General features: G+C 34.7%; 1 protein-coding gene across 2 annotated transcripts; it reads right to left on the bottom strand.

The window, feature by feature from the left end:
* Window positions 1-1,365: 1,365 nt before the first annotated feature.
* LOC149556252 (uncharacterized) lies at window positions 1,366-11,133 on the bottom strand. 2 transcript variants are annotated; one of them, XM_089830431.1, is made up of 10 exons: window positions 10,766-11,133; window positions 9,476-9,610; window positions 6,450-6,622; window positions 6,206-6,340; window positions 4,722-6,100; window positions 4,505-4,618; window positions 4,252-4,391; window positions 2,490-2,923; window positions 2,034-2,398; window positions 1,366-1,929 (listed from the first exon to the last, which is right to left on the bottom strand). In XM_089830431.1, the coding sequence occupies exons 2-10, from the start codon at window positions 9,553-9,555 to the stop codon at window positions 1,771-1,773; spliced, it is 2,979 nt and encodes a 992-aa protein (XP_089686557.1). In that variant the 5' UTR covers window positions 9,556-9,610; window positions 10,766-11,133; the 3' UTR covers window positions 1,366-1,770. The 2 variants fall into 2 exon arrangements, with proteins under 2 accessions (XP_089686557.1, XP_089686558.1); XM_089830432.1 differs by having other exon boundaries at window positions 9,476-9,599.
* Between the last annotated feature and the right edge of the window lie 1,619 nt (window positions 11,134-12,752).

Raw genomic sequence — 12,752 nt, 5'->3', positions numbered from 1 at the left:
GCGGTAAGGTCGTCTCATCCTTGGAATTATAGTGCAAACTTTGCACACTTTTTTTTCCCTTTTTTATGTATGTGTTTTGGATCAATAATTGGGTTCTAGTGAACTAAAGCGATTCAGTGATAGATAGCACATACATTATGTTGACAAGGTGACATGAACAAATGATAGAAAGATAAAGTAGAAAGTAAAAAGTGGATTAATTGTGAACACTAGAATTCAATTTTGCCAATTGCACAATGTTGTTTGAATTGCTTTTATAACTTCAATTTTGAGCTTTTTATCAACTTTCTTAAAACACCAATAATATATTACCAATTTCAAACAAAAAAACATTATTATTATTTTAACTTTAAAAAAGAAAACATTAGTACAAAGTTTTAAACAATAACTGATATTTTTGACAAACATCATGAAAAGAGCATTTCTGTCCAATAAACTGCAAATTACTAGGGAACAAACATGAAAATCCTAATTATTTGTTTGATTTCAACAACATGCTCGTGAGAAAACGTGTTATGCCATCGAAAATTCCAAAGGGGCAGGGGGAGAGAGTTTGTTATAGAAAGCAAGTGAGAAAGGGAGAGCTTGGAGCAAAGTGGAGTAGAAATATCAGGGGTGAGAAAGAAAAGCAGTGTATAGAAAGAGAGGAAGATTAGTGCTCACGGAAGAGGGGGTGGAGGTGAAACATTTCTCCCTCTTAAAATGCAATGGAGGCCAAAAGTTTTTATAGCCATAAACAAATATTGTGGCCACAACATTTACATCATATATATATATATACTTTTCCAATAACAACATTTACATCATATATATATACTTTTCCAATAAAGTGAATACAAATACGAACATAAATGGTATCAACGTTCTAAGAGGCAAAAATTAAAAACAAGATCTGTATGGCTTGTATATTCCTCTTGTATGCACCGAGCTAAAAAAACCGTTTTATTGGAAATGCAATCAGCAAAAATGTACTAACAAAATACCTACAGTAGCAGTTCACTGTCCACTCCATTTTCTACTACAACTATGGCGCCCATTTGTGATGAAGGGCACTACTCATCGGTACAAAAGACCAGAATAGTTTAGAATTAAAATCTTTTGAAATCTGCCATCATGCAATTAGGAATATTCAAGCGTCAGAGCCGCATATTTCAATTCTTTTCAATAAGAGTCATACACTACTAGTCGATTCTATTTTCTTTTACCACATGCATTTAGTGGGGGAGAAAAAATGACAATACGCAAAACTGAAAATTCAGAAGACAGCTAAGCCACATTGATTATAGTAGGTAATGAAGATATAGGCAGTTCGGCTGCCTAGGGAAAACTCCAATTAATTAAGTTCCTAAACCACACTACACTGTATTCCGCAACAGGCCACCACCAGTGATGGCATTTGTTTTCTCAAAAAGCCATAAAATAGCATATACATGGCATCTGACTGACATACTCATAATGGCATATAATGCTCAATAGAAAATGACAGCAGCATTTTATCGAGCTTTGATACAATCAGTAGACTTTTTTAATTTGATTGGAAGCATTAAAGGCCTTGTTACCTCCTTGGGAAAGATAAGCAAAATTTTGTTCACGTTTCCCCATCAAATCCCCATAAAAGGATACTGTGTCAAATTTACAAAGCACAAAAAGTTTATTGACTACAACCACAGATCACTCTCAATGATAGCTCTTCCTGCCAAGTGTTTCAGCAGATGCACAAATTTGTCTACAGACTACACCAAAACATGGATTTAAACAGCCCCTAGTTTTTCATATTTTCTTCTTTCCCTTTGACCTGGTAGAACTATGTTTAGTCCCTTGATGCTGCTGATTGCTCTTACCTTGAGCGATATGATCCTCATCAGGAAGTAATATAGGTTCCAACTCTTTCCAAGTAAGGTCTTCACTATCTCCATCCTCATACTCGACCTGCACAAAATTTGAATATGCAAACAAATTATATCAGAACACACCCAATAAGCATAGAGTAACATAAATTGCATTCCAAAACTAAATCCTGAATCCACACTTACCTTGTAAAACACTTTGTACCCTACAACTTCTCCACCAAAGAATTTTTTTCCAAAATCTTTTTTGACTTTTCTTCCTACCAAGTCAGTTCCCCTTCCCCCTTTCTTCCCAGTGGGCACAACATTATGAGGCTTATCCTCCTCAGCTTGTGACGGAAGTTCAGAAGTATCTTCTGAAATCAATGTCAACTCTGTTCTCTTCTCCATTGGAGCTTCCAAATCATTCACAACCTTAGCCCTCTTTGTGCGCTTGTGGCTCACTGTAGATGAGCCACCCTCAAGTTCAGATACTGATTTCCGTTTGCGGCCAGGTGAATCTACTTCTGGTCTAGTATTCACTAACTCTTTAGGGATATCTGCTTCCTTACCTGCACAAGATGAAATGAAAATTTTTAAGTATTTTAAAATTAAAATGTTCTGGTTATTGTTAATAAAGTTCATTCCAGCTAAGAGCTTTACCTTTCTTGGGAATCTCATTTGTTTTTCGTTTTGCCTTTGTAGGCGTTTTCTTCTTTGATGAACCATATTTCAGTTTTCTCATCACCTCATCCACAGGCTGCTCTGCTGAATCTTGTTTGCCTTCATGCCTTGATGATTTCTCTTTTACATTACTTTTTGGCTGCTCCTTAATCTGACTAGATTGTGATTTCTTTGCAGTTCTCTTCTTTCCAATTGATTTTTTGGTTGATGTTGACTTACCAGTTCCTTTCTGACCCTTACGCACATTTGTCTTAGGGCTCTTGCTCTTACCCCCAGATTTAGCTGCATTAGACTTTTGTTTCTTTGTATTTGACAATTGATGGGAACCAGGAGTCTCATCTTTCAATATTTTTGTTTTCTTTTGTCTCGCCGAAGCTCCATCTCTATCAACCTTCCTAGACTTCTTCTCCGACCTGAAATTAAAACAAAACAATCAAATACAAAACTCAAGGTTTGCAAGAACTGAGCAGATATTGCAGCATACTTAGTTGAACTCCTTAAAAAAGTACATTTTTTATCACTTTCAATTTATCCAAAATGATGTTCCTAGGATTGCTTAACCAAAGAATAATTAATGACAATAGGCATTCTACAATGGCAGAATGGGTGTAGTGGGAAGGTGTGAGTGTGTTAATGTTAACATTTACTTTCTAGGTTAAATTTGACAACCATCTACATGTCAAGATCTTAATATTTATTATAAAAATGGTATATTATTTTTTTGAAGTTTAATAAATTGTCCATAAAATATTTTTAAAATTATAAATTACGAGATGTAAATAATTATTTTTAAAAAATTTTAAAAAAACTTAAGTGCGTGCAAAAAAGAGGCAAAATATATAAAAAATTAAGTGCAAAAAAAAGAATAGAAATAAAAATATTTTTAGATGTAGCAAATTAAATTCTAATCATGCTTATTATGGATATCTATCAGCATTTCTTTAGATAGATTTATTTAAGATAGCTATACTAGTTAATATGTATAGAGGAGACTTTGTCTAGAATTGATAGAATAGAATATTGTTTGCTTTTATATTACCTCTCATCATAAATATATCTTCACCATATCCTTTGTGGGGAACATACACTAATACACACACACACGCACACATGCATATGCCAGTTTAACATTTGAATTGGCATGGTATAATGAATGAATGGATCTCTACCTACACACACATGAATTTAATGGTTGGATCTGCAAGGAATAATGAATAGTTGGATTTGCATGGCATAATGAATGGTTGGATCACTGCACAGCAAAGCAGTATTTATATGACAAAATAATTTCCCAGTGAATACATGTATCTATACACTACTTTTAAGTTATACACCACAATCATCAGAATTTTGGGTGTCTAGTACTTTTTGATGAATATTATAATTGCTACGTATTTTACATGTTATAATGTGAATGCCACAGCATGCTTGTGTTAAGAAAAAAATGTAGAAGATGCTGAGAAATATCATTCATAGTACACCTATTTTTTTCCAAGATTTGTGATTCAAAGAATTTAGGTGTCTAACAAATAATTTTTACATAGATTTTTCTGAAGATGTGCCTGCTATTAATATTACCTCTAGTATCATTTTCACAATACTGAATTTAGAAAAAAAACTTAAAAATCAATTTAAAACATGTTCACAAAATCTTTATTGTGAATAGATCAATTATTGATAAGTGAAGATTTCTCCAAACTCATTCACAAAAGGGAATACTAAATAGAAAAGTATAAGCTACCTGTTGGATTCCTCGTGATCCATATTAGTAGGAGATAATTGTCTTTTACGAGAAACAGATGCTTCTTCCTTGTGCAATATTAGAATAGCATCGACTTCATGCTTTTCTAGCTCCTCCTCATCACCATCTTCATATAAAACCTTTAAAACAAAAAAATTCAAATTATCTTCATGTATGCTATGCAAACTTACACAGTGATTCCAAAAGGCACTACTTACAGTAAAACAACAGACGAATAAAAAAATCACCACACCTTAAACCACTTCGATGCAGGATCATATCCAATAACTTCACCCATATACTTTCTCCTCCCAAATTTCTTTGCCACCTTCCGGCCTTTGAGCAATTCCAACTGTCTTTGTTCATCCTGCAAAATGCAATTTTAATGAGGTTCCAAAGACAATACAGTTCAAAATTAAGAAATCAATTGCACAAATGCAGTAACTTAATTAGAAAAAATAGCAACTGACATCTCTATCTTCAATATGCTCCACATGAGACTCAATGGTTCCTTGAACGATAGGCATTTGACTTGATATTTTGGACATATTCTCTACATCATTTCCTATATGCTGTACGTTTTTAGATTGCTCTTCTTCATGAGGAGGATCTTCTTCGTGAGGAAGATTAGCATCCGAAGACACAATATGTTCTTTCTGTGTCATATTTGCTGATAGTTCATTAGTTTCTGCAGCAGAATCAGCAATGCACACTTGCCTTTCCTGGGGCTCAATCTTTTCAATAGTAGGAATTTGATTGACATCCTGACTTTTTGCCTGGAGATCATTTCCTAGTGCAGCTTGAATTGCAATTGGGATCTCTTCAGGCTGCTTGCTATTAAGAGCTTCCTCTTCCTTCACCAATGGCATTTCAATCTCCTGTGTGGGCTGGGATTCCTGTTCGTCCTTTTTGGCTGCTATTTCTGCTTGTTCAAGTGGCATGTCATCTTCTGCTTTCATTGCTGATGGTTCCAGCTGTTTCTCATCAGACACACTCATTTGTTCAATTATCATTTGCGATTGCTTTACACCTGACTCACATTCCAAATCCTTAGGTAAGTATTCCCTACAACACTCACTTGAATCATTATTCGAATGTTTTAGCTGTGTGTTTTTGTCGTTTGAAACATCTGTAGTAACAGAAGGCATTACAAATTCCTCAGTTGATGTAACTGCCACTGGAGGCAATTCACTTGCCTGGTCAGTATCATATTTAACCACTTCACTCTGTGAAATGTTCCCAATTGAAAGATCTACTTCCCCAGGAGCCTCTTTTCGTTGGTTTGCATCAACTGTGAGGGGTTCAGTCTGCATATGATTCTCTGTCAGAATATGTGATTTCTCAATAACTTCACTTCTTTGCTGATCATTATTAATCTCCCCTGATTCCTTAGCTAAATGTACATCCGTCTTCACATCATTGTCGAACTGCAGATTTTCATGTGTGCACCCTTCCAAAGTAGAGATTCTGATCAACCCTTGCCCAGAACAATCATTTGTCTCAATGTCAACACTATATCTATTTAATGGCACTGTACCCTCAAGATTTTCTTCCTTTTCCTTGTCAAGCAAATGTTCATTTGACTGCTCACCAGTCCAATCAACAGATCCACTTATAACTTTCAAGGAAATATCTTGTTCATCTGTTTCATTCAGGCCCAATTCAGACCTTACCCCTGGAACACACCGTGTGCCATCTATTTCACCACTGCCAAGATATTGTTCATAACCACCCCCTGACACAGATGTAACAACATCAGCAGTTCCTACAGTTGTCCCACCAGCCGATAATTCATCATAACTGAACAAGTCATCTTGGCACATATCATCTTGCTGCACAGGTGAACTTCCTGCACAATGTGTCCAGATAGTGTCAAAGCCAAACCTAAACATACTAAAAAAGAAATTATGATATCAGCATTGAATGCATTAAATAATAAATATATATATTATACCAGTTTCAGTCAAAACTGTATTCTCAACAGGAAAATAATTTGTAACACCAACAGCAGGCTGCACATCTATGACTTCATCAGCAGATTCGGAGGGAGTGTTCGAAGGCAATACATCTTGCTGCACAGGTGAACTTCCTGCACAATGTGTTCAGATAGTGTCAAAGTCAAACCTAAACATACTAAAAAAGAAAGTATACTATCAATCAGCACTGAACGCATGAAATAATAAATATATATATTATACCATTTTCAGTCAAAACTGTATTCTCAACAGGAAAATAATTTGTAACACCAACAGCAGGCTGCACATATATGACTTCGTCAGCAGATTCAGAGGGAGTGTTCGAAGGCAATGCCCACTGTTTTGTCTCAATGCTTTCTTCAACTGTCACTGTATACATAGTATTTGACGTAAACCTGGACATGGATAAAAAAAGGCTATCAAGACTTGAAATGAACAAGAAATAATAAGAGAAACAAAATTCCAAACACAAGACTTGCAGTGAACAAGAAATACTAAGAGAAACAAAAGTTCATACACCCAAACCTTAAAATGACAAACCACAGAAATTACATCATATTATGTCATATTACCCTATTTTCCACAAAATGCAAATAAACTATTTGTGGCTTATTCTATTCTACACTAAGAGATGAACTCATTTGAAACTCAAGATTACCCTAAAAAAAGGACTTGTTACTAAAATTTATAATCTGCTGGCATATTCCATTTACATCATTATATTATTTTGTTCTAAAGCTTATAAGAAAGCCACGTGGTAAATTTATCAAGTCACTTTCTTGAGCATAAGATTGGAAGGAATCTATATGACATATTTATTAAGGCCCGTGATACAATCGTTCGAGAAAATACACCCACAAAGCAACATATTTCGAAAATGTTTAACTAACTTGTACAGTCATAACATCTTGTTTATTGACACAGCATTTTGATGTTTCATTGTCTACAAATGCATAAGATTGACTTTCACTTCCACGCAAAACAAGAGGAAATATATGTTAATTAGTTTCTACAAAACTATTGCTTACCTTACTTGAGAAAGTGATGCTTGGAGTGATGTTCTTTTGAGCATATTATAAAAATTTCAAACCTTCAATCCCTCCCGAATCTTTTAGCTTGAGTAGCGTATAGCATTGTTACAGAACAAGCTGGATCAGGATCTTTTTGACTGGACAAAATTATCAGATTCAATCCAGATATTCCAAATCCTAAAACAATTGTTTGGCCTCTCTCATCAATTGAATATTTCCTAGCAGCAAACCATGCTATAATACCTACCTCACTCAAAAGTTGGCTAACAGCCTAACAGTAATGAAAAGTTTTTAGACATCATCAAAAAAGCATGAATGAGGGATGAATGCTGATTGTTATAGGTCAATGCCCTTCAAGAGTTCCTCTCTAAGGTTGTTTCCAGTGTCATCTCACTGTTTTGAGGAACTAAATAGCTAAGGTTCATTATTTTCCCATTTATGCTATTCTTGTAGATTTTGTCCTCCTCCAACTCAAGTTTGATTTTAGGGGCTCATAATCCTTAACATCTATAATAAGTCTAGAATTTCTATTTTGCTTGCTTCTCATTTTTTTGTATCTGGCTTCTAGTAATCCTTTGTACAATTTCACCTATAAATCTGAGGATTTTAAAAGGCAGTGAAACGAGAAACATTGTAAATTGCCCCACGAGGGGCAGTCTAGTTCTCACTGAGCACCATCCAAGATGCAAATCAGATGTACAAAATAGAGATTTTTAATGAGGATAACCTTAAGAGGGAAAGAAAAGCTACAACAAGACAAAGAATATTGGCCAATTTCAAACATTTATAACAGATAAGTTATAACCAATAATCCCAGGTTGAAAGAAGTCAACAGGATGGCATCTGTGTTAGCCATAAGAAATTAAACTCTTGGCTCAAAAATCAGAAAGATCTCACACAAGAGAGTAAGGTGGTACGTGCAACTCACTTTAAACTCCCAAAACTTGGGCACACAGATTCAATGGTGCAGGGATGTTAATGAAGACCACTAAATATATACAGATATGCTACAACACTAAAACCTAGAAATCAAACTTGAAAGTTTGAACATGAAATATAAGATTTTGATGGAACTTATCAAAGCAGACAAAGAATGAAAACAATTTATCAAGTTAAAGAATTTACATCAAATCGTCATTTATTCATGTAAGCTTATAACATTCCATTGTCGACTTATATGTCAATAAATCAATATGTACAACATCCCAAACATTCACAAACTCTTTGTTCCTACATATGAAAAAAACTTTCGACAATAGTTTCTTGTTAACACATGTTTGATGCACCCATGAGTGCTACAGTTTAAAATTGACTAAATGTAACAACAGACTATGAATTAGCTTTCATTTTTATCCATCTCTCATGAATATGCATGCCCAGGAACTTTGTCAACACTTAATAGGATTAGAAGGAATTTTAATGTATTTCACATCCACATTCACGCCAGTGCATCCAACAGAAGTAAGTCTCCAGTATATTCAAAAGAAGGTATATTCAACAGAAGTAAGTCTCCAGTATATTCAAAAGAAGGTATGCTATATGCACCCTGAGGACCCTAGAAAAACCATGTTCAATTACATATTTCCAAACTGATCACACTATGAACAGATGCTATGCACATAAACTTCTGATACATAACCCCTCCCAGATACACAAATTATTTATTGGGAGACAAATGAGTGTCCTTTTGTTCCCTAAATTACCCTAGCCGAAATGTAGAGCTAACACCTGTCACTCCTAAAGAAAATCTAGAAAATATGGTGATATTTTAGAAACGGGCAACCTAGTTACTTTATTTGAGGAATCACAGCTTGACAGGTCAGTAAACTTAGTGGTCAACATTCAATGTCAAAGAACAGATCTCAGGAAACAACTTCAAAAGAGCTCACCTTATTTTAGTTATAAGGATGACTAGCAGTAGGATGGCTAAGCTTGTAGCAAACTATCCATCCTCTGAAATTTAGAGTCGTACATTCATAAAATCTTCAGCATAGTTTTTGATAAGCCATTTTGGTGGCATGCTTATACGACTTCTACAGAGTGTCATTTGAGTACTCAACGGGCAACCACCAAAAGGTCAACTAAACTATGATGATCGAGTGTTAAAAAACAAGAAAACATTAGACCATAACACTTGCATGGTAATCTATCTAGTAAGAGCTTTTGTGCATCTTCATAACCCTTTCACAGTGATCTATCTAAGGAGAGCTCTCTTACCCATCAATTTCCATCTTTGTTCCATTCTGGGCGGAATCAGACAGATTCATAAAAGTAGCACTTCCACTTCCATCAGCCATTGGCACCGACTCCACAAAAGAAGCTCATAAACGTCAAAACACTCCTGCAAAACAACTGTAGGCAGGAGATGAGAAAAAAAATTGGCGATTACACCAAAAAATCTTTAAAACCCTATAAATACATGGACTGTTTGCCAAAAATTCACAATTACTAAGAACCAAAAGCAAGAAAGAAGTTCCTGTTCCCTAGTGGGATGAACTAAAACTTATGTGTTGAAAGTAGTCAATTGCTGGGTTTACAAACAGAACCACAAGTTTAGATCCGCAAGAGACATGTTCACAAGATGAATGTGGGTAGAATATTTAATTACTTAGTCGGAACATCTACACTCAAGCTGTGCAGACCGTAGATATAAAAGCCTTACCAACACAAGTATGATTCAAGTATCTTACTAATAGTATAATCTATCAAGGGCAATTTAATTATAATCAAAAATACCAAGGAAGAATTAAACTAAAATAGGTCCCAGAAAAGTCATTTTCCCAAACACACTCACATCATCAAAGGTTTCCAAAACAACTTAAAAAATATTTCCTGCAGAACCTATCACAAAATAAGCCTTCCGAAGAAATTTAAAACCCTGCTACACAAAACTCTATCAGTGTCCTAATACATTATACCGCAAGTAAAAACCCTAAATCTCAAATTCTGGTGAAACTATAAACTCGCAAAACCCTAAATCTCAAACCCTTAGAAAGCTATTAAATCCCAATAGTTTGAAACAAACCCCAGAACCAAACAAAGCCTAATCCTCCAAAGAAACTTCAAACTACAAAACAAATCAGAGAGCATTATCGAAACCCTAAGAAGGAAGGGCATGTACCCTCCCGTATGTTTTCCAATGAAATCTCCGTTTCCAAACTTTCAACGGTAACAATGTTGTAAGTAAACCCCTTAAATAACATAATTCACAGTAAAACCCTAAATACCTACATTTAACAGAAAACCCTAATTTCAAATACATCATATCGAGTACTTAATACCAAATGCTCAAAATAGACCTTACATGTCAATAATTCAAAAAACGTGTCCAAGAACCAGAAGAAAGCTAGACTCCAACGCTTTGAACAATGATAATTTTTTAAGTCCAAACATAAACGGAAGGCAAAGAAAACCCACGAGAACAAATGCTGAAAATTACCCTTGAAACTTCTGCGGCAATCACTGCGATTTTTTTTTAAAATAAACCTAGAATATTAAAATAAATACCTGTCTTGAAACTTTCTATCTAATTCTGGCCTTAGAGTCTGCCACTCCTCTTTTTCCTCACAGTCGGCCAATCTTGCACATAATGATTTTTCCTTTCCCACTTAAAATCATGACAATAATCTCATAACTATTTGCCTATCTTTCTTTCAGTCCGTAAATCTATGGAGTTTTTAGGGATTTTTTCAAATATGATTTTTAATGTGATATCCTTTGCCGGGAAAACCTCGCCGGTCGGTCGACTATATTTTGCGATTAAACACCGCCTGGTTTGCCTTGCACCGTCAATTAACCGCCTGAAGATTATCCTTTCCTAAATGATTTTTGTATTAACATTTCTACTGTAGGGAGGGAACTATAATCCAGAGGACGATTTTCAATGAGTTTTTTTAAGCTTTTATAATTCCAAAGAAACGGAATGAGTTTGACAATGACGTGTCTGTAAGAATTTACTGGATTTTATATTGGAGGAAGAGACTCGTTCGCAACCCTTATTTTATAATTAATAATTAAAAAATAATAACAATTTTATAATTATTATTATGTTACGAAATATTATTTTTTAGATGAACACTTTGTTTACATATCCATGCCCCTTCACCCCTCTTTAGTGACGATTTTAAGTGGTATAATCTTAGATAAGTAGTATTTAAGTAGTATATCTTTGATTCTTTATTATAATATATTATAGTTTGATTTTATTATTATTATTTATTTATTTATATGCATTTGTTCTTGATAGTTGAATTATTTGTTTGTCCATTTGAATCAGATTTACAATTGAAAATATGTCTTAGATTGCTTTTGTTGTTAGTTTTCTTATCTACCATCCTTCTTTGTGTACTTTTATTGTTATACCTCTACTAATATGGATATATTTTTCCTCTTATTATCCAGGTGTGTTTCCTATGTTATAATATTGTATGATGATACCACTTTAAGGACTTTTGGTGTAAGGATTTGCCTACTACTTTAGCCTTGTGCTCATTTGATAGCATATAGGGATCTAGATTCATGTTATATGCAAACATTTTTCATCTCCATTTCATGGTAGCTTTACTTTCACCTAGGGGTTCTCCTCTATATGCCTCTCTTGCTTTGCTTTTCCTTAAAGAAGCATAGGATTATGGTGCAAGAGCACCTTAGGGTTGGATGACAAACCCTTGGAGTGTTGGCTTGTAAGACCCTAGAGTAGTCATGGTGTGAATAAAGGCTATTTGAAAAAGTCTAGTAGGTGTTTTGCTTTGGGTTAGCAAGGTTTAAGTGGTGTGTTGCCAAGTTTGGTAAAAAGTTGTTCATTTTGGGAAAAAATTGTCAAGGTGCCCAACTTGGGCAAGATGTGCAATTTGGGGTTGTAATGTTCACCAATTGATATTTGGGTGTCATATAGGTCTAGGGTTGTCAGGGACGCCATTCTTCATAATTGGTTTAAAGATAGGTCATGTGAAAAGTAAAGATGTAAAAAGCTACAAAAGTTGTCATAACTTTTGCAACTTTTTTTATATTAGATATAATATAACTAACTACTACATCATAGATTATCACTTGCTACCAATACTTTAAACTATGCATCGTATCAACTAGTGCAACTTTTTTTATATTAGATATAATATAACTGACTACTACATCATAGATTATCACTTGCTACCAATACTTTAAACTATGCATGGTATCAACTAGTATCTCAATCTACGACCTGTTCAGATCAACCAAAATAACATTGCTCCATTTTCATAAATATTGTTCCATGAACAATGTTGTCTAAGGTAGGGGAACATTTGTCCACCCAAGACAGAGGTCGCCATCTCTGATCACATTAACTGGGTTGTTCATCAGTATCTCCCAAGGTGGAGCTAGTACCTATGGGATAGCATTGATCATGTGGCAAGAAAGTCTTCCAAAGTCAATCTTTGTCAAATTCGTAAAACTACTAGTATGTTGGACATATCATTGTCCTAGACCAACCTGTTGATGATACCACCTAGTTTTG

The sequence above is a fragment of the Cupressus sempervirens genome, chromosome 5, assembly GCF_028749045.1.
Source record: "Cupressus sempervirens isolate cs-2001-9-10 chromosome 5, ASM2874904v1, whole genome shotgun sequence".
NCBI lineage: Eukaryota > Viridiplantae > Streptophyta > Pinopsida > Cupressales > Cupressaceae > Cupressus > Cupressus sempervirens.
This window is presented reverse-complemented; position numbering and strand designations above follow the sequence as displayed.